At 45.6% G+C, this 22767-nt stretch overlaps 1 protein-coding gene across 1 annotated transcript in view; it reads left to right on the top strand.

Annotated features, from left to right (window-relative positions):
• pou6f2 (POU class 6 homeobox 2) overlaps positions 1–22767 on the top strand; it is a 453085-nt gene that overhangs the window by 312888 nt on the left and 117430 nt on the right. The window contains exon 7 of the mRNA XM_078398327.1: positions 7175–7368. Within this exon, the coding sequence (XP_078254453.1) occupies positions 7175–7368 (194 nt within the window). The remainder of the gene's footprint in view (positions 1–7174; positions 7369–22767) is intronic.

The raw sequence follows: 22767 nt of genomic DNA, 5'->3' as shown, positions 1-22767 counted from the left end.
CTTAATTACTAAAGATACACCTGCGTACATTACAAGGCTAAAAATTAAAAAATAAACCCAAACAAACCATTAACCAGGTACACACATGACATTCATAATCAGTTAATTATTTACATCAATTTACAGTTATGAATTCAATAGGCGTGTTATGAATTTACATATTTCTTGGTCACTTCATTTACTGAAGAATTCAACACAAGCTGCACTTGATTTCCAAAATATCGGCTCCAAGTCTGAAGAAGGGTCTCGCTCGACCCGAAACGTCACCCATTCCTTCTCTCCCGAGATGCTGCCTGACCCGCTGAGTTACTCCAGCATTTTGTGTCTACCTTCTATTTAAACCAGCATCTGCGGATTTTTTTCTAGTAAACTAATGTCCTAGAATGGAAAGACTCATCTCAGGAACAAACGTGGCGTGGACAAAATTGAGAGCAGGGGATAGTATCTTTGCAAGAGGCAGGGTGGGAGGAAGTGGAGCCCACATAAGTGGAGGCAGTAGGTTTGCAGTCGAGGGCAGTCGATAGTCTGCCCCCCTACGATGGATCCAGAAGTGGGAGAAAGCTGCCAGAGAGGGTTCAAATGAATTTGAGGGCGGAATTGAAATCAGTGGTAAAATTAATGAAACCTGCAAGTTCTGCTTCGAAGCCCAGATGCAGTTGTTGATGTAGTGGAGAAAGAGTTGGGAGATGGTGCCAGTGTACGTTCGGAGCAAGACGTTGTATTCACTGGAGTTTAGAAGGATGAGAGAGGGTCTCATAGAGATGTATAAAATCATAAAAAGGACCAGACAAGCTAGATGCCGGAAAAATGTTCCCAATGTTGGGCGAGTCCAGAATCAGGGGCCACAGTCTAAGAATAAAGGGGAGGCCATTTAAAACTGAGGTGAGAAGAAACTTTTTCACCCAGAGAGTTGTGAATTTGTGGAATTCTCTGCCACAGAGGGCAGTGGAGGCCAATTCACTGGATGAATTTAAAATAGTGTAAGAAAATAACTGCAGATGCTGGTACAAATCGAAGGTATTTATTCACAAATTGCTGGAGTAATGAAATTAAAAGATAAGTTAGATAGAGCTCTAGGGGATGGTGGAATCAAGGGATATGGGGAGAAGGCAGGCACGGGTTACTGATTGTGGATGATCAGCCATGATCACAATGAATGGCGGTGCTGGCTCGAAGGGCCAAATGGCCTCCTCCTGCACCTATTTTCTATGTTTCTATGTTCCAAAGTTCAGCTAATTGACAACCACAGTGCCTTCGACAATAGATTGTATTTGATGAATTGCTGGATACCATTAACACGGCTGCAGCAATCTCGACGTTGCTTGCTTCTTGGAGCTTTCCTCTGCTTCAGTTCCACTTTCCTCCGACAGACTCTGGCCGCTTCTTTGCCACAGTCACGTTTGAAGTGATCAAATCACCTCCTCTTACTTTCCCTTTCTGAATTGTCTCCAGGGCTTTTCAATTCTGCCCTGGCTGTCCTCAGCCTGTCATCTCATGCTGTGTCTATGCTACCCTGGGCCACTGTCAGTAAGTCCATGGCTGTTGTCACATCAATCCGAGGATCTTCAAAATCTTGTGCTTGCCTCCGCTTTGCAATGACACTCGCTCTTGAAGCATCTGTGCTTGATTCGGTCTATTCAACCAATTCTGTTAGTAGCAGGAATCTCATATGAATTCTACAGAGAGAAAGTCATCCCACCGGTGTTTGGGGCGGCACGGTGGCGTAGCGGTCGAGCTACTGCCTCACAGCGCCAACGACACGGGTTCGATCCCGACTACGGGTGCTGTCTGTACGGAGTTTGCACGTTCTCCCCGTGACCTGCATGGGGTTTCTCCAAGATCTTCGGTCTCCTCCCACACTTCAAAAGACGTACAGGTTTTGTAGGTCAATTGGCTTGGTGTAAACATAAAATTGCCAACTCGTGTGTGTTGGGTCGTGTTAATGTGCGGGGATCGCTAGTCGATGCGGATTCGGTGGGCAGAAGGGCCCGTTTCCACACTGTATCTGTAAAGTAAACAGAGGTGCTGTCAAGATTGCCTCCTTGATTTCCACAGTCTTCTTGCATTTCTCATCTGATCACCAGATAACTGGTGGCAAGGGTCACCCCTTGCAATGGTGTGCTGATGCTGCATTCAAGAAACTATCAAAGGTCTTGACAATTGCTCCACTAGGTTCTGCGGTCCTCCTCCAGTGATTTCCATGCAACCAGAACTTTGTTTCAGCATTGATCCAATGTGCACTGATTATCTAAGAATAAAGGGGAGGCCATTTAAAACTGAGGTGAGAAGGAATTTTTTCACCCAGAGAGTTGTGAATTCGTGGAATTCTCTGCCACAGAGGGCAGTGGAGGCCAATTCACTGGATGAATTTAATAAATAATAATAATAATAATAATAATAATGCATCACATTTATATAGCGCTTTTCTAAACACTCAAAGACGCTTTACAGGGTTTACTAAAACATAGAGAAAAAATAAATAGATAAATAAGTAAACGAACAGAAAAGGAAAAATAAGGTGAGGTGACGGTCAGTGGTTGAAGGCAGTGCTGAACAGGTGAGACTTCAGTGATGTTTTGAATGTAGTGAGTGAGGAGGAGTCTCTGATGGTCTGAGGTAGTGAGTTCCAGAGGGTGGGAGCAGCGATGGAGAAAGCCCTGTCCCCCCAGGATCTGAGTTTGGTCCGGATGGGGGGGGACAGGAGGTTGGCAGCAGCAGAGCGGAGGGTGCGGGTGGGAGTGTGCCTGTGGAGGAGGTCAGTCAGGTAGGATGGGGCCAGGTTATGGAGGGCTTTGTAGGTCATGAGGAGGATTTTGTACTGGATTCTCTGGGGGATGGGGAGCCAGTGGAGCTTGTAAAGGACGGGGGTGATATGGTCACGGATCGGGGAGTGGGTGAGTAGACGGGCAGCGGAGTTCTGGATGTATTGGAGTTTATTGATGATTTTTGAGGGTGAACCATAGAGGAGGCTGTTGCAGTAGTCCGTTAGAGTTAGACAGAGCTCTAGGGCCTAGTGGAATCAAGGGATATGGGGAGAAGGCAGGCACGGGTTACTGATTGTAGATGATCAGCCATGATCACAATGAATGGCGGTGCTGGCTTGAAGGGCCAAATGGCCTCCTCCTGCACCTATTTTCTATGTTTCTATGTTTCTATTTTATGAGGATGGCCTGGCATTAGGTGTATGGCGGTAGACACAAAATGTTGGAGTAACTCAGCAGCTCAGGCAGCATCTGTGGAGAGAAGGAATGGGTGACATTTCGGGTCAAGACCCTTCTTCAGACTGATCTCGATCCGAACGTCACCCCATTCCTTCTCTCCAGAGATGCTGCCTGTCCCGCTGAGTTACTCCAGCATTTTGTGTCTACCTTGGGTTGAAACCAGCATCTGCAGTGCTTTCCTACACATTAAGTGCATGGCACTGCCTACACACATCATTGCACTCACGGCAGATACCCTTGATAATCACCAGCCATCCTTTAGTTTTCAGTGGTGGCGCACATTAAACTGATGTAATGAATTGCAAACTGCAGGCAGAAGTAGAACCCATGGCACACTGCCTCTTGACATGTTTTTCAGTAGCTCACCTTGTTTCTCATTCCCTCTGCTACCTCTCCTGCTTAATGCTCTAGTCCAAGTCTGGAAGCAATTAATTTTTGCAGAAGGCTTGATGCCAGGATGAGTCAACCAGCACATTTATGCCATTCCCTGCAGACGCAATTTAGTTCAGTTTCGTTTAGTTTAGAGACACAGCGCAGAAACAGGCCCTTCGGCCCACTGAGTCTGCACCGACCAGCGACCCCGGGTCTCCGGTGCTGTAAGCGCTGTTAGGCAGCAACTCTACCACCGATTCCACCGTGCCAACTTCTGCAACTTAAAGAACTCCACGGGCGTGCAGTGTAGATTTACTAGGTTAATTCCCGGAATGGCGGGACTGTCATATGTTGAAAGACTGGAGCGACTAGGCTTGTATACACTGGAATTTAGAAGGATGAGAGGAGATCTTATCGAAACGTATAAGATTATTAAGGGGTTGGACACGTTAGAGGCAGGAAACATGTTCCCGATGTTGGGGGAGTCCAGAACCAGGGGCCACAGTTTAAGAATAAGGGGTCGGCCATTTAGAACGGAGATGAGGAAAAACTTTTTCAGTCAGAGAGTTGTGAATCTGTGGGATTCACTGCCTCAGAAGGCAGTGGATGCCAATTCTCTGAATGCATTCAAGAGAGAGCTAGATAGAGCTCCTAAGGATAGCGGAGTCAGGGGGTATGGGGAGAAGGCAGGAACAGGGTACTGATTGAGAATGATCAGCCATGATCACATTGAATGGCGTTGCTGGCTCGAAGGGCCGAATGGCCTCCTCCTGCACCTATTGTCTATTGTCTATAGTTCTGTGGCACGGTGGCGCAGCGGTAGAGTTGCTGCCTTACAGCGAATGCAGCGCCGGAGACTAAGGTTTGATCCTGACTACGGGCGCCGTCTGTACGGAGTTTGTACGTTCTCCCCGTGACCTGCGTGGGTTTTCTCCGAGATCTTCGGTTTCCTCCCACACTCCAAAGACGTACAGGTATGTAGGTTAATTGGCTGGGCAAATGTAAAAAAATTGTCCCTAGTGGGTGTAGGATAGTGTTAGTGTGCGGGGATCGCTGGGCGGCGCGGACCCGGTGGGCTGAAGGGCCTGTTTCTGCGCTTGATCTCTAAATCTAAAAAGAAAATCTAAACTATGGAAAGCACTGAACGCTGGTAGAATTGTAATGACCAAAAACATCAATTATCAATTAACACCTGGATAGTTGATGATTTATGCCAGTCACTCTGTTGGTAAAGCTCTGAGGTTAAGAGGCTGGACTATCTGGTAGTTCTGTGCACTGATTGTCATGATGATTAACTTACTCTGCAGATTTACAGATGTTCATTGTACATACTCTAATGCCCACACCAATTCACTCCACAAATGTGCACTTGTGCTGATGATGCCACGTTCGAGCTCTAAGGGTGTTCTTATTATCATATCATATCATATATATACAGCCTTTTCGGCCCACCAAGTCCGTGCCGCCCAGCGATCCCCACACATTAACACTATCCTACACCCACTAGGGACAATTTTTACATTTACCCAGCCAATTAACCTACATACCTGTACGTCTTTGGAGTGTGGGAGGAAACCGAAGATCTCGGAGAAAACCCACGCAGGTCACGGGGAGAACGTACAAACTCCTTACAGTGCAGCACCCGTAGTCAGGATCGATCCTGAGTCTCCGGTGCTGCATTCGCTGTAAAGCAGCAACTCTACCGCTGCGCCACCGTGCCGCCCTATTGTTAAATAAATAATTTCTTCCATTAGCACCAAAGGGACGACGGTGAGTAAGGTGGGCCTAAAATTGTCGCGCTATCGTGTAGCGTTTTGGCTGTAGTTCAGGAACAAACAAACAAACAAACAAACAAACGAGAGTTTTAGTACATAGATGTATTCTTATTTGGAGTATTACTGATTTTCACGCACCTCAAAATTGATCTCTGGATCAAAAGGTATGAGATTGGCTGATCTCAGCCTCGCACACTAAAGTTGGCTTGTGTACATCTGAAGATGGACACAAAAAGCTGGAGTAACTCAACGGGTCAGACAGCATCTACTGTATACAGCCTGTTTCCTTGATAATCGTTACTTTTTTGCGTATCTGTCATTATTGGTTCTATATCTCTCCATATCACCATCTATACCAATAACCAATAACCAATAATCAATAACCAAAATCTGTAGACTCCTTTGTGCTCTGGTTTATTTTCACCCACATGTTTAGATCGTAATGTTGTATCCTTATTGTTTTGATGTGTTTATGCTTTATTCTTAATTGTCAACTGTATGTTTGTGTTGTCATTTGTGAGCGGAGCACCAAGGCACATTCCTTGTATGTGCACATACTTGGCCAATAAACTTATTAATTTCATTCATTCATACATTTCTCGTTTCCATTTCACCTGACTCGCGGTCTGAAGAAGGGTCTCGACCCGAAACGTCACCTATTCCTTTTCTCGAGAGATGCTGTATTACCCGCTGAGTTACTCCAGCTTTTTGTGTCTATCTTTGGTTTAAACCAGCATCTGCAGTTCCTAACTACACGTTGTGTACATCTGTGGTAGAGATGCTAAAATAGACAATAGACAATAGGTGCAGGAGGAGGCCATTCGGCCCTTCGAGCCAGCACCACCATTCAATGTGATCATGGCTGATCATTCTCAATCAGTACCCCGTTCCTGCCTTCTCCCCATACCCCCTAACTCCACTATCCTTAAGAGCTCTGTCTAGCTCTCTCTTGAATGCATTCAGAGAATTGGCCTCCACTGCCTTCTGAGGCAGAGAATTCCACAGATTTACAACTCTCTGACTGAAAAGGTTTTTCCTCATCTCCGTTCTAAATGGCCTACCCCTTATTCTTAAACTGTGGCCCCTTGTTCTGGACTCCCCCAACATTGGGAACATGTTTCCTGTCTCTGACGTGTCCAACCCCATTAATAATCTTATATATGTTTCGATAAATCAGTCAGTAATTTGCTGCTGATCAGTATTTAATTTTCCTCCAGTGCCCTTTGTATCGAAATAGCTGGCTGGTGGACAGTTTTGATATTTTGGTTAAAATGATGGTGAAATAGTGAGAGAACAAAGTGTCGTTACTAATGTGTAGGAAGGAACTGCAGATGCTGGTTTACACCGAAGATAGACACAAAATACTGGGGTAACTTTTTCAGTCAGAGAGTTGTGAATCTGTGGAATTCTATGCCTCAGAAGGCAGTGGAGGCCATTTCTCTGAATGCTTTCAAGAGAGAGCTAGATAGAGCTCTTAAGGATAGCGGAGTTAGGGGGTATGGGGAGAAGGCAGGAACGGGGTACTGATTGAGAATGATCAGCCATGATCACATTGAATGGCGGTGCTGGCACGAAGGGCCGAATGGCCTACTCCTGCACCTATTGTCTATTGTTTATTGTAACTCAGTGGGACAGGCAGCATCTCTGGAGAGAACGAAGGGCCCAATGTTTCTTTACAGGATAAAGAGATAACTTCCTGGCGAACTAATGATTCGGACTTGTGTGAAAGTGAATAGAATTGGCTAAAATGAAGTTATTTCTGCTGTGTGTGTACTCACTGCGATACCTATGCCTTTATTATTGCAGCTACCTCATCCTTGAATTCTCAAATCCAGCAACTGCAACATCTTCAGCAGCTGCAGCATCAACAGCAACAAAGCCAACATCAGCATCAGCAGAACCATCAGCTGCCTGGCCCGCCGGCAACATCCCCTCAAAAACACAGCCAGTCCCCAGGGCAAGGTCTCCATTCACCACTCACCCCGACCAATCCACTCCAGGTACGGCACTTTAACTCAGTGGAAGAGATTAACCTGTGTGTGTGTGTGTGTGTGTGTTGTCTGTCTGCGGCGTTAGTGTTCCCGATTGGCAAAGATAAAACCGTTAGCTTGGCACGGACTCCACACTGTGAGTGTTTCAGGTGCATTTGAACTCGACTTCAACCTCACAAATCTGAACTGAGTCACTTTTTCTTGGTTCGTGGTTCTTGGTCCTCCAAAATATTCCAAATGGAATTTAAACTGGAGGTGGCGGAGTGTGGACTTAAGCAAGAAGGGCTTCTTGGAGAAGAGCTGCCTTAAATTTAGTTGCGCCTGTTTGAGTAACTATAGTAGGGTGAAGACTATTCCATGCTTTAATTGTGCGAGGGAAGAATTAATTGCTGTACACATCTGTTTTGATAGACAATAGACAGTAGGTGCAGGAGGAGGCCATTCGGCCCTTCGAACCAGCACCGCCATTCAATGTGATCATGGCTGATCATTCTCAATCAGTACCCCGTTCCTGCCTTCTCCCCATACCCCCTGACTCCGCTATCCTTAAGAGCTCTTTCTACCTGTCTCTTGAATGCATTCAGAGAATTGGCCTCCACTGCCTTCTGAGGCAGAGAATTCCGCAGATTCACAACTCTCTGACTGAAAAAGTTTTTCCTCATCTCAGTTCTAAATGGTCTACTCCTTATTCTTAAACTGTGGCCCCTGGTTCTGGACTCCCCCAACATTGGCAACATGTTTCCTGCCTCTAACGTGTCCAACCCCTTAATAATCTTATACGTTTCGATAAGATCCCCTCTCATCCTTCTAAATTGCAGTGAATTGGCCTCCACTGCCTTCTGAGGCAGAGAATCCCACAGATTCACAACTCTCTGACTGAATTTTTATTTCCTCATCTCAGTTCTAAATGGCCTACCCCTTATTCTTAAACTGTGGCCCCTTGTCCTGGACTCCCCCAACGTTGGGAACATGTTTCCTGCCTCTAACGTGTCCAACCCCTTAATAATCTTATACGTTTCGATAAGATCTCCTCTCATCCTTCTAAATTCCAGTGTATACAAGCCTAGTCGCTCCATTCTTTCAACATATGACTGTCCCGCCATTCCGGGAATTAACCTAGTAAACCTACGCTGCACTCCCTCAATAGCAAGAATATCCTTCCTCAAATTTGGAGACCAAAACTGCACACTCCTTAGGTAAACGCATCCCTTCCCACCCGAACCATCCCCCCCGTTTCCCTTGCAACCGCAAGAGACGTAACACTTGACCTTATACCTCCTCCCTCGACTCCATCCGGGGACCCTGGGCGTCCTTCCAGGTGAGGCAGAGGTTCACTTGCACCTCCTCTAACCTCATCTACTGTATCCTGTGTTCCCGATGTGGGCTCCTGTACATTGGCGAGATAAAGCGTAGACACGCTGAACACACGCCCGGTCCTTCAAGGCCGAATGGATCTCCCGGTTACTGACCACTTTAACTCCCCATCCCATTTCCATACTGACCTTTCTGCCCTGGGCCTCCTCCATTGTCAGTGAGGCAACACGCAAATAGCTGGAACAACACCTCATGCCTTGCTTGGGTAGTTTACATCCAAGCAGTATGAACATTGAATTCTCCAATTTTGGCTAAGTTCTACAAACACCTCCTCCTCCTCTCCTCTCCCCTCCCTCTTTCTCCCCTCTCCCCTCCTCCACTAAACGTCCATTAACTGGTTCCATAATTCACAACAATGTATCCCTCTTTTGCTCACACCATCTCCACTCAGCAATTGGCTTATCAGGGAACCTGCTGGCAAGAGCTCGCCTGATGCTGGCTCCGATTTGTCCTGTTTTTATTCTCACTCTTCCAGTTTCACCCCTCCTCCCCAACTACAATCACTCTAAAGAAAGGTCCCAATCCGAAATGTCGCCTATCCATTTTCTCGTGAGATGCCGCCTGACCCGCTGAGTTACTCCAGCATTTTGTGTCAATCCTCAGATCTAAGTCATTTTAGATTTCAACCCAAAAGTCTGTAGTTAAATTGGAGCTAATGTCAGTTCAAGGAACATTTTTTTGTCAATTGCTTTCTTACATCATTTATTTCTAAATTAGTACGGGTGTCAGGGGTTATGGGGAGAAGGCAGGCGAATGGGGTTAGGAGGGAGAGAGAGATCAGCCATGATTGAATGGCAGAGTAGACTTGATGGGCCAAATGGCCTACTTCTGGTCCTGTGATCTTATGATCTAATAGGATTTTGAATTTTTCTTTAATTAATTGACATATTTATTGCCCATTTCTATATGGTCTTGAAAAGTAACAATAGCATAGTTATTAATGGACTAGACTGGTATCCAGAGGCGTGGACTATTTGATCTGGAGATTTGAATTTGATTCACTGCGGCAGTGAAATTTCAATTCAGTGCATTAAATAAATCTTGAATGAAAATTGGCTCGGTGATGGTATTTATAAAACTTCAGGATTGATCTAAAACCTCATCTGCTCTATAAATGTTCATCCAGGAAGGAAATCTGCCATCTTTGGTTTACCTGACATGTATGTGGCTACCACACCACTCAGGTGAGGGACAATCGGACATGCAGGGTAAAATCCTGTCGTCCTATCTGCATTCACACCCACTGCAGTGGTACGCTGCAGTTAATAGTTACAGTATTTAGGCCCAGCAGCAATAAAGTTAATGCATTTCCATATCTGGATGTAGGTGTCAGAACTGCACAGTGCACATACATGAACCTCCAAATATACGGCACAGTGGCATAACGGTAGAGTTGCCGCCTTACAGCGCCAGAGACCCGGGTTCGATCCCGACCACGGGTGTTTGTCTGTACGGAGTTTGTACGTTCTGCCCGTGACCTGCGTGGGTTTTCTCCGAGATCTTCGGTTTCCTCGCACGCTCCAAAGACGTGCAGGTTTGTAGGTTAATTGGCTCGGTGTAAATGTAAACATTGTCGCCAGTGTGCGTCAGGTAGCGTTAAAGTCAGGGGATCGCTGGTCAGAGCGGACTCGGTGGGCCGAAGGGCCTGTTTCCGCGCTGCATCTCTAAAACTAAAACTATAAATTAAAACCGAGGAAGAAATTGGATGAGTTTCTTCCCTTGATTCTCGTGAGTGTAATAAAAGCAGCCATTAGCTCCAAGTAAGCGTGTAAAAGGAAGACAGGCACCAGTGGAGTAGCCTCATGAGATCGGCGGTGTTGGGAAGTGCTTTTAAGTGTTGAGGCTTTGGCACGTGAGGCTTCAGCTAGGAGGCCGAGCAAAGGGTGACAGCAAGACAAGGTAGAGTTTGATTTTTGGGTAACCCTTCCTTGAGGGCCGGTCCCACTCTAGGTGATTTTAAGGCGACTGCCGGCGACTGTCAAAGTCGTAGCAGATCGCCGAACTTTTCTTTTACCCGACGACAATGACCTCGACAATGCCGAGTCAGGTCGAGATTACAGCGTCTTCGGAAACATCGCGAAAATACCCACGCTGTCAATGCTTCTCCGGCCTCCTAATTTTTGCTGAAATCACTGACAAGTCGGTAAGTACCTGAGAGTTTTGAACTATAACATCTTGTATGGGTTACTTAAAAACCAAGCATCACTGTAACAAGGCATAAACTGGATTGACTTCCAGTTTACTAATAGCTGTATTTAAAAAAATAATTTTTAAAGTGGTTCAGTGGATTTTTGCGAAAAGTGTGTGGGCATTCTTTGAAAATGTATGGGAGATGCATATCTGGTTTCTGGGTTGCATATCTGGGTTGGGAGCCCACTTTAAATGTAATGGATGATGGCCATAAACATCGCGAAAATTCCAACGCTTACCTGACCGTCAAACTGTCGTCCCCAATCTACCTGTCAAATGTCCTGACGGTAATTAAATTGGTTAAACAGAAGCATTTTATGGTACTTTGAAATGACTACTCATTTTAATATAATGTGCTTCTAAATGCATCTAAGACAACCTAGCAAACCTGGGGACAGCGCGCGACAGACAGCGCCCGCAATAAGCAACGATACCTGGCGACAAGCCAGCTGTCGCCGAGAAATTTCACTCCGGATGATTTCTCCGCGACGCGCCGAGATCCACTACGATTCTTGGAAGACTCCTCACGATCATGCCCGCGACACCCCGGCAAACTGTCGGCGACAGCCTAGTCGCCGGCAGTCGCGTTAAAATCGCCTAAAGTGGTCTTCATGCAGTAGGGCAATTGCCCGCTCCTCCTGCAAGATGAGGGAGGTCAGGGAGACGACCAGTGTCTCTGAAGACTACACGTGTGGGAGGTGTGGTGAGCCGCAGCTTCTGACTGGTCGTGTGAGGGAACTCCGCGGAACTGTGCCTAGATGACGACTGAAAGTGCAGGAAGGGCACTGCAGATGCTGATTGAAACTGAAGATAGACACAAAAAGCTGGAGCAACTTAGCGGGTCAGACGGCGTGTCTGGAGAAAAGGAATTTCCGGTCGAGACCCTTCTGCAGACTTCAGGCTGTCTGAAGAAGGGTCTCCAGAAATGTTGTCTGACCCGCTGAGTTACTCCAGCCTTTCGAGCCTGCATGACCACAGGATCATCTGGGACAATGGGACCACATTTGGTCAGAGTTAATGGTGAGGTGATCACATCTCAGGTAGAGGCAGAAAATAGATGGGTGACAACTCGAAATGGAGTAGGTCGAGAGTCAATAGACAATAGACAATAGGTGCAGGAGGAGGCCATTCGGCCCTTTGAGCCAGCACCACCATTCAATGTGATCATGGCTGATCATCCACAATCAGTATCCTGTTCCTGCCCTCTCCCCATACCCCCTGACTCCGCTATCATTAAGAGCTCTATCTGACGCTTGAAAGCATCCAGAGAATTGGCCTCCACTGCCTTCTGAGGCACAGAATTCCACAGATTTACAACTCTCTGACTGAAAAGGTTTTTCAAAGGTTTACAACTCTCTGACTGAAAAAGGACTGAAAAGGAAGATCAGCCATGATCACATTGAATGGCGGTGCTGGCTCGAAGGGCCGAATTGCCTACTCCTGCACCTATTTTCTATGTTTTCTATGTTTCTATGCTTTTCCTCATCTCCGTTCTAAATGGCCTACCCCTTATTCTTAAACTGTGGGCCCTGGTCTGGACTCCCCCAACATCGGGAACACGTTTCCTGTCTCTAACATGTCCAATCCCTTAATAATCTTATGTGTTTCAATAAGATCCCCTCTCATCCTTCTAAATTCCAGTGTATACAAGCCCAGCCGCTCCAGTCTTTCAACGACAATCCCGCCATTCCGGGTATTAACCTAGTCCAAGAATCCCCTGTGGCTATTCTCTTTCAAAACGTAGTATAGGCTTTTGGAATCTGGTGGGGTGGAGACTCTTGAGTTAGACACGAGGTTCTATGGCAGCAGACATGTCCGGGACGTTTAGAAGCGGCTCCAGAATATTCTCAAGAGGGCGGGAGAGCAATCAGAGGTTGTTGTGCACATTGACAACAACGGCATTGGAAGGAAAAGGGAAGAGGTCCCTGTCGAGTGATCAGAGCTCGTGAGGGAATAGGTTAAAAAGCGAGATCTCACGATCTCCACATTACTTGCAGTGCCACGTGCTCGCGAGGGTCGGATTGGGAAGATGGGGTCACTCTGAGGAAGGGTCCCGACCCGAAACGTCACCCATTCCTTCTCTCCTGAGATGCTGCCTGACCCGCTGAGTTACTCCAGCATTTTGTGTCTACCTTCGATTTGAACCAGCATCTGCAGTTATTTTCCTGCACAAGCTGTCAGAGGAGGTCGTTGAGGCAGGTACAATTAAAAAAATATTGAAAAGACTTTTCGACAAGTACATCAATAGGAAAGATTTAGAGGGGCATAGACCAAACACTAGTAAATGGAACAAACTTAGAGGGGGCCATCTTGATCAGGTTGGGCTGAAAGACCTGTTTCCATATGACTCTATATAACATATGGATTTATATATGACATATTTCCATATGACTCTATATATACCATGGCTTTAAGAGAGTGGTGAGTCTGTGGAATTCTCTGCCACAGAAGGTAGTTGAGGCCAGTTCATTGGCTATATTTAAGAGGGAGTTAGATGTGGCCCTTGTGGCTAAAGGGATCAGGGGGTATGGAGAGAAGGCAGGTACATGTTACTGAGCTGGATGATCAGCCATGATCATATTGAATGGCGGTGCAGGCTCGAAGGGCCTGCACCTAGTTTCTATGTTTCTATGTAAGAGGCTTACTGGTGGCCTTACTTTTATTTGCTTGGATTTCAGCAATTAGGTGGAACACATTCTAATACAAAGGTATGTAAGTCATTGGCATTTAGCCACAGCATTATATGTAGATCGTGTAATAGAGAGTAGACACAAAATGCTGGAGTAACTCAGCGGGTCGGGCAGCCTCTCGGGAGAGAAGGAATGGGTGATGTTTCGGGTCGAGACCCTTCTTCAGACTGATGTCAGGGAGGGCGGGACAACTTATTTTTCTCTTTTGTGTGGTTATCCCGAACTCAGGAAACCCCTCTGAGGATGCTGCCTGGTGCGGTTCAAAGATTAATAGTTCCTTAGAACGAATTAAAACTGCCGGAATATTTCAAAGCTTTCATTTATTCACAAAATGCTGGAGTAACTCAGCAGGTCAGGCAGCATCTCGGGAGAGAAGGAATGGGTGATGTTTCGGGTCGAGACCCTTCTTCAGACTGAAGAAGGGTCTCGACCCGAAACGTCACCCATTCCTTCTCTCCCGAGATGCTGCCTGACCTGCTGAGTTACTCCAGCATTTTGTTAATAAATCGATTTGTACCAGCATCTGCAGTTATTTTCTTATACTCAAAGCTTTCATTGATTTATTTACTCTCGATAAAAACACTTTTTTTAATAAAAAACAAAGTAAGCAAAATGTATTGGTACATTTTTCTGTTTCCTGGATCAAAGGTTTTGTTTCTGTTTCTGTTTCTGCTTTCTGCTGCACAACCGCCAACAGCTGGGCTATCTGGTGCTGCCTGACCCGCTGAGTTACTCCAGCATTTTGTGTCCACCTTCGATTTAAACCAGCATCTGCAGGTTTTTTTTCCCTTCACGTAATAGAGATCCTGTGTCAAATTGTCACGAGGTATTGAGATGGTCTCTATTTTACTGAACCTCTTTGTCTGTTGCAAAAGCAAGCTTCGCACACAAAAGCAACACACACGGTTCTCTTTGAGAACAGATCCTGGACATGGCGCATCAAAAAAAAGGGCACAGATAAAGAACTGTGCGGATCAAGATATTCACAGCTTTCCTCGACGACATGTCAATTGAATGAAAGTGTGTCTGCCATATTCATCATCTTCTCATCATTCTGCAAGCTTGTGACAAGCAACAGCAGAAAGACGTTTCTGAAAACTTCACTGCCGCTTCAACCCCTTGCTTTTTTTCCTTAAGTGGGGAGGAAAAAAAAGTTACGGAAGCCAACACAATTCCATTTCACAGAGCCTATTCAACAAAGGATGCTGAGAGCTTGTAGTCAACAAGACAAGTTGATGTGTGTGATCATTGCCTTGGGAAAGGATTGCCATGAATTCGAGAGAGAGTTACTGCGGCTCCTTTGCTTGTGACTTCAATCATTTTGACACCACGAGCAACATTAAGATCCTTTTTTTTGTTGTTAGGGAAGTCAAGAAAAAGAACATGATATAAAGTTAGAGCCTTTTTACTGTGGAGTAAAATCAGGAAACACTTTTTTTTATGCAAAGATTAGTAGGAATCTGTAACAAACCTTTCAGAAGATCTCATATCATATCATATATATACAGCCGGAAACAGGCCTTTTTTCGGCCCACCAAGTCCGTGCCGCCCAGCGATCCCCGTACATTAACACTATCCTACACCCACTAGGGACAATTTTTACATTTACCCAGCCAATTAACCTACATACCTGTACGTCTTTGGAGTCTCATGTAGGGCATGTCCCAGTTAGGCGATTGTTTAGGTGACTGCCGATGACTGTCATAGTCGTAGCAGGTCGCCGAAAAACTGGTGAGTGGACCCACCCCCCCACGACAATGTCTACGACAAGCTACAACAACCTACCACCTAGTCGAAGTCAAGCTACCGACAACCGGCGACCCAATCATCGCAAGTAGGACGTCCACCTACGACCGCGCCTACAACAACCTACGACCACACAAACGACAACCCACGACAACCGAAGTCAACCTACGTCCACCCGCGACAAGCTACGACCCTGTCGGCGACAACTGAAGACAATTCACGTCAAGCTGCACTCATTGGCGTCAAACCCACCGTCGCCGAAAATGTTTCAACATTCTGACAATCCAGCGGTGACCAGAAAGACGCTACGGCTCTTTGGAGACGACTCACGACCGTACAGGGGACACCCTGGCGACCGTGTGGCGACAGCGTAGTCGCTGGAATTTACAAGATTGAGGGCGGATCTTATAGAAACTTACAAAATTCTTAAGGGGTTGGACAGGCTAGATGCAGGAAGATTGTTCCCGATGTTGGGGAAGTCCAGAACAAGGGGTCACAGTTTAAGGATAAGGGGGAAGTCTTTTAGGACCGAGATGAGAACGTTTTTTTTCACACAGAGAGTGGTGAATCTGTGGAATTCTCTGCCACAGAAGGTAGTTGAGGCCAGTTCATTGGCTATATTTAAGAGGGAGTTAGATGTGGCCCTTGTGGCTAAAGGGATCAGGGGGTATGGAGAGAAGGCAGGTACGGGATACTGAGTTGGATGATCAGCCATGATCATATTGAATGGCGGTGCAGGCTCGAAGGGCCGAATGGCCTACTCCTGCACCTATTTTCTATGTTTCTATGCCTGTAGTCGCCTAAACAATCGCCTAAGTGGGACCGGCCCTTTAGAAGCCAATATTATTTCTAATAGTTTAAGTGTTATCAAACGATTCAGAAAAGCGATGGGCAAATGAGGTTGAGGTACACATGAGAAAGGATCAAATTGGATGACAAAGTAGGCTTGAAACATTGACTGGTCCACGCCATATTCTGTGTTCTTGTTCATAAGTTCATAAGCCATAGGAGCAGAATTAGGCCATTCAGCCCATCAAGTCCACTCTGCCATACAATCAATCATGGCTGATCTATCTCTCCCTCCTAACCCCATACACGATACACATTAACGACTTGGGTGTGAATGTAGGAGGAATGTTAGATAAGTCTGTAGATGTCATGAATATTTTCAGTGTTGCACATAGCAAAGGGGGGGTTTTCTTCGGTTACAGCAGGATATAGATCAGTGGGAAAATTATATGCAGTATTAGCAGATGGAATTTAATCTAGAGTGTGAGGTGATGCATATTTGAAAGTCAAATAGGGTTGCCTACGCACAATAAACGGCAGGGCACCAGGGAATGGTGATGAACAGAGAGACCTAAGAGCAAAGATGCTAGAGGAACAAGATAGACCACTCGACCCTAAAAAACCATAGTATGTCACGGCACAATTTTAGTAGGCCGAAACTTGCAGAAACATTTAAAAAGAAAAATAACAAAAATCTGTGAGTTGATAGATGAGATGTATTCTGCATTTTAATGGTATCATCACACATACTGTTCCCTCAAAACACTGATCACACTGCGAGAGGCATAGCGAACGGCGAGTTTTGCCTACTAAAATGGCGGCCGTCCCGCTCCTTTGCGTACTGCACTTCAGTAGAGGCGATTTCAACGGAGTGGTACATCTTGCTCCTCTAGTATCTTTGCCTAAGAGTACAAATCCATAGTTCCCTGACTTTTGAACTGGGGAGAAATTGAAATAGGCTCAATTTGTTTTCAGTGGAGCAAAAGACGTGGAGAGGTATCCTGATAGAAGTACATAAGACAATGACAGGCAAGGATAGGGTAGATAGTCAAAATATTTTTTCCCAAGGTGAAGGACTCAAAAACCCGAGGCATAGGTTTAAGGTGAGAAGAAATTTTAAAGGGGATCCTAGGAGAAAGTCTTTCACACAAACAGTGGTTGATATTTTAGTGTAGATTTACAGTGTGGAAACAGGCCCTTCGGCCCACCGGGTCCGTGCCAACCAGCGATCCCCGCACACGAACACTATCCCACACCCACTTTTGGACAATTTTGACATTTACCAAGCCAATTTACCTACAAACCTGTACGTCTTTGGAGTGTGGGAGGAAACCGAAGATCTCGGAGAAAACTCACGGGGAGAACGTACAAACTCCGTGCACCCCAGGAGAGGCCAGCGGGAGAGATTTGGGCCCAACGGGCCCACCTCAAGTCTAGTATTTAATATAATAAGGTAAAGATTGGCATTTTTCATACCAGCACTGACATTTATTTTAAAAGAAGTGTAAATATCCATCTACTGAACTCGTGGTAGTGCTATGAAATATGAAAGGTGATGGCAGCTCCAACATCTTCGCAACCTTTTACTGAAGGTAAATATTTCTCTTTACCTCTCTTCATTAATCCAGCTCTCTTGTCACTCCAATTGATCCATCACACTTCAAATCTAATGTTATTCCTGTTATGGTGCCAATCATGGATAATAATTGCACAAAACAAGATCTGAGAAGCATCAAATGAGACAATAGACAATAGGTGCAGGAGTAGGCCATTCGGCCCTTCGAGCCAGCACCGCCATTCAATGTGATCACGGCTGATCCAATGGGTTGTGGTTGGATTCATGTACAATGCGTCGGCATGGACCAAAAGGCCTGTTTCAATGCTGGTAGACATCTGAAGAAGGGCCTCGTTCCTTCTCTCCAGAGATGCTGCCTGTCCCGCTGAGTTACTCCAACATTTTGTGTCTACCTTCGATTTAAACCAGCATCTGCAGTTTTTTTTTTTTCCTACTTTTCCAATGCTGTATTTCTCAACACCTATGACTCAAGCAGTATCTCTTGACAGTGGATCACCCCATCAGCACTGCACTGTAATGGAGTGGAGATTATCTTTTTCACCCTGGACTGAGGCTTCACCTTCTGTCTTAGAAGTGAGTGCACGACGAGCAGAATCGAACCTCTTCTCGTGCCTTTTAAAACCAGCAGCTGATAGTGAATTTGATTGCCTGTATGTAGATTTAGTGGTGTCTCTCGAGGTACACCTCACAGAGCACTGAAATAAAATTTTAAGATGGCCGCAAAAAGCTGGAGTGAATCAGCGACTCAGGCAGCGTCTCTGGAGAGAAGGAATGGGTGACGCTTCGGGTCGAGGCCCTTCTTCTGACTGAGAGTCAGGGGAGAGGAAAATGAGAGATACAGACAGTGATAAAGAGAGGTATAGAACAAACGAATGAAAGATATGCAAAAAAGGAAAGAAGTAACGATGATGAAGGAAAGGCAGAGCCCACAATGGTCCATTGTTGGCTGTGGGCAAGGTGGCACCTATTCCTTTTCTCCAGAGATGCGGCCTGACCCGCTGAGTTACTCCAGCTTTTTGTGTCTGCCTTCAGTTTAAACCAACATCTGCAGTTCCTTCCTACACAATGAAGTAAGTTTGCAAGATGAATGAATGAATGAATAAGTTTATTGGCCAAGTATGTGCACATACAAGGAATGTGCCTTGGTGCTCCGCTCACAAATGACAACACAAACATATAGTTAACAATTAAGAATAAAGCATAAACCACATCAAAACAATAAGGATACAACAATACGGGTCTAAACATGTCGGTGAAAATAAACCAGAGCAAAAAAGAGACTACAGACTTTGGTTATTGAGTAGAACTACTACTCGTGGAAAAAAGCTGTTTTTATGTCTGGCTGTGGCTGCTTTGACAGTCCGGAGTCGCCTTCCAGAGGGAAGTGCTTCGAAGAGTTTGTGGCCAGATTTGCATGGCCTCTTGCTGAGAAGATCCATCAGGGACCCGAATATGTTTCAGGATCACCTCCAACAACCGAGAGATCTGTCAGTTCGGATTCGACAAATAACAGAACACAAACACCACTATCAAAGCAAATTGAAAAGGCCATGGCCAGTGGTACTAAATGCTAAAGTTTATCTTCCAGTTCCTGGCCTGCTTGTATGGATTCTTGTGAGGGCTAATTCTCTTACTTTGCTCACAAAGCTACCTGTGTGTTATTCTCTCAGCCTTGCAGCCGGAACCTTGTTACCCACCGGAGTGCTTTAGATTTTTTTAAAAGATTTTTTTAGATTTAGAGATACAGCGCGGAAACAGGCCCTTCGGCCCACCGGTTCCGCGCCGCCCAGCGATCCCCGCACATTAACACAGTAGGGACAATTTTTTTTAACATTTACCCAGTCAATTAACCTACATACCTGCACGTCTTTGGAGTGTGGGAGGAAACCGAAGATCTCGGAGAAAACCCACGCAGGTCACGGGGAGAACGTACAAACTCCGTACAGACGGCGCCCGTAGTCAGGATCGAACCTGAGTCTCCGGCGCTGCATTCGCTGTAAGGCAGCAACTCTACCGCTGCGCCACCGTGCTGCCTCAAAGCCTCTGGTGCTGGCAATCTTCCATGTTGTGGCGTCATAACCACCAGCAGCAGTTCTGTGATGTAATTGAGGAGTGCTAATAGACAAAGCATGTTTCCCTTCTTTGCACATCACACCTCAACGCTGAGCATTTATAAAGTCAATGTTCCCTTTTGTCAAAGGCACATGGTTTTTTTTAAATTGTCATTCCATCTGGGGCGTGGTGGTAATAGAAAGGAGAAACAATTTTGTCTGTTACCATGTCTTATTTCCACTGATAGCATTATTTTATATAGTATAAGAAAATAACTGCAGATGCTGGTACTAATCGAAGGTATTTATTCACAAAATGCTGGAGTAACTCAGCAGGTAAGGCAGCATCTCGGGAGAGAAGGAATTGGTGACGTTTCGGGTCGAGACCCTTCTTTAGACTGATGTCAGGGGGCGGGACAAAGGAAGGATATAGGTGGAGATAGAGGGAGATCTGGGAAGGGGGAGGGGAAGAGAGGGACAGAGGAACTATCTAAAGTTGGAGAAGTCGATGTTCATACCACTGGGCTGCAAACTGCCCAGGCGAAATATGAGGTGCTGTTCCTCCAATTTCCGGTGGGCCTCACTGTGGCACTGGAGGAGACCCATGACAGAAAGGTCAGACTGGGAATGGGAGGGGGAGTTAAAGTGCTCAGCCACCGGGGGATCAGTTTGGTCAATGCGGACAGAGCGCAGGTGTTCAGCGAAGCGATCGCCGAGCCTGCGTTTGGTTTCGCCGATGTAAATAAGTTGACATCTAGAGCAGCGGATTCAATAGATGAGGTTGGAGGAGGTGCAGGTGAACCTTATTATTTTATATATATGTATAGACAATAGACAATAGGTGCAGGAGTAGGCCATTCGGCCCTTCGAGCCAGCACCGCCATTCAATGTGATCATGGCTGATCATTCTCAATCAGTACCCCGTTCCTGCCTTCTCCCCATACCCCCTGACTCCGCTGTCCTTAAGAGCTCCATCTATATATATATATATAGGAAAATAACTGCAGATGCTGGTACAAATCGAAGGTGTTTATTCACAAAATGCTGGAGTAACTCAGCAGGTCAGGCAGCATCTAGGAGAGAGGGAATGGGTGACGTTTCGGGTCGAGACCCTTCTGCAGATATATACCCCTCATATTTCGCTTGGGCAGCTTACAACCCAGTGGTATGAATGTTGACTTCTCTTACTTCAAGTTACTCTTGCTTTGCCTTTCTCTCCACCCCTCCCCCAACCTAGTTCTCCGACCAATCTGACTGTCCTCCAAATGACAGATTTGGTTTATCGGTTATATCGATTATATCGGTGTAAACCAGCATCTGCAGTTGCTGCTTTCCTACATATTCATCTTTGTATGCTTCATTCTTCTAGAATGATCTATTCTACATTTTTCCCTGATCTCCGTCCCCTTTGATTTCACACTTTGCCCTTCCATATCTCAGTGCCTCCCTCTCCCCTGAATCTCTGTCTGAAGAAGGGTCTTGACCTGAAACGTCACGTATTCCTATCTAGAGATGCTGCCCAACGTCACCCAGAACAAGTGGACCCGTTGGTGCAGCACCAACTTCTCCCCTCCCCACTCCCCCTCCTACCCCCTTCCCCCCTCTTCCCCTCCCCCTCCCTCCTCCCCCTCCCCTCCCACTCCACCCCCTCCCCCTCCCCTCCCCCTCCCCCCCCCCCCCACTCCACCCCCCTCAACCTCCCTCCCTCCCTCCCTCCCTAGGAGATAGATTTGAACTTTAAAATGTGAATAACTTTAAAAATATAACACCGATTTCAATGAGTATAAGAACATAACTGCAGATGCTGGTACAAATCGATTTATTCACAAAATGCTGGAGTAACTCAGCAGGTCAGGCAGCATCTCAGGAGAGAAGGAATGGGTGACGTTTCGGGTCGAGACCCTTCTTCAGATTTCAATGAAACTTCTTCCATTAGCACCAAAGGGACGACGGTGAGCAAGGTGGGCCTAAAATTGTCACGCTATCGTGTACCGTTTTGGCTGTAGTTCAGGAACAAACAAACAAACAAACAAGAGTTTTAGTGCATAGATATATATACATACATGCACACAATCTATATGTGTGTATGTGTATATATATTTTTTTACAAAGCACAATTACCATGTCTGAACATTTAAATCAATACATTTTAGGAAACAAAATTTGAGCTCCAAATAACATAAATATAATGGAAATAAAGAACATCAAAAAACATAACAACATATGCTCCGAAATTGACAGCCTGAAATAGCTGTCTGAATAGCTGAGTATCCTCCAGCAGACACACTCTTATATTATTCAAGTACTGGCTGTGAAATTATTAGTTTAGAGCAATAACATTCAATGCTCCTTGTAAAAGTGGATGGTAATTCATAGGATTATTACATCTAGACCAAGTATATCAAAAATGAAAGCACAAAAATATTTTGAAATCTGTCGGATTTTCTGGGAGAAATGAAATGAGAAGAGCTTGTTAAATTCTGTCCTGCACAAGGCTGGTGCTCTCGGCCATGAGTTAACTTGTCCTGCCTCTAGATCTTGTGCTTGGAAGATGCCTTCAGATCTTATTGTCCAATCTGTCCAGGATATTTTGGCCCTGGTGCTGATAAAAAAATATACTTCTTTTCAGAACACTAGTCCAGTTTATTCTCTGCAGATGTAAGCTATTTTCTGTTTAGGTTGGCAGAAAAGCATGGGGAAAAAAATTCAAGTTGCTCTGTAAAATGCACAACATCAAATTTGCTGGTAGACTAATAAAAAATGCTGGAGTAACTCAGCGGGCCAGGCAGCACCTGTGGGGAGAAGGAGTGGGTGACGTTTCGGGTCAAGACCCTTCTTCAGACTGAGATATCAAATTTGCTGCTTATTATAAGACACGTTTGATTTTAATTGTCACGTTATCCCAAGACAATATAATACAATACAATATATCTTTATTGTCATTGTACAGGGGTACAACGAGATTGGGAATGCGCCTCCCATACGATGCGAT

This window comes from Rhinoraja longicauda, chromosome 4, assembly GCF_053455715.1.
Source record: "Rhinoraja longicauda isolate Sanriku21f chromosome 4, sRhiLon1.1, whole genome shotgun sequence".
Classification (NCBI taxonomy): Eukaryota; Metazoa; Chordata; class Chondrichthyes; order Rajiformes; family Arhynchobatidae; genus Rhinoraja; species Rhinoraja longicauda.
Note: the sequence above shows the minus strand (reverse complement) of the source record. Positions and strands in the feature narration are given on the sequence as shown.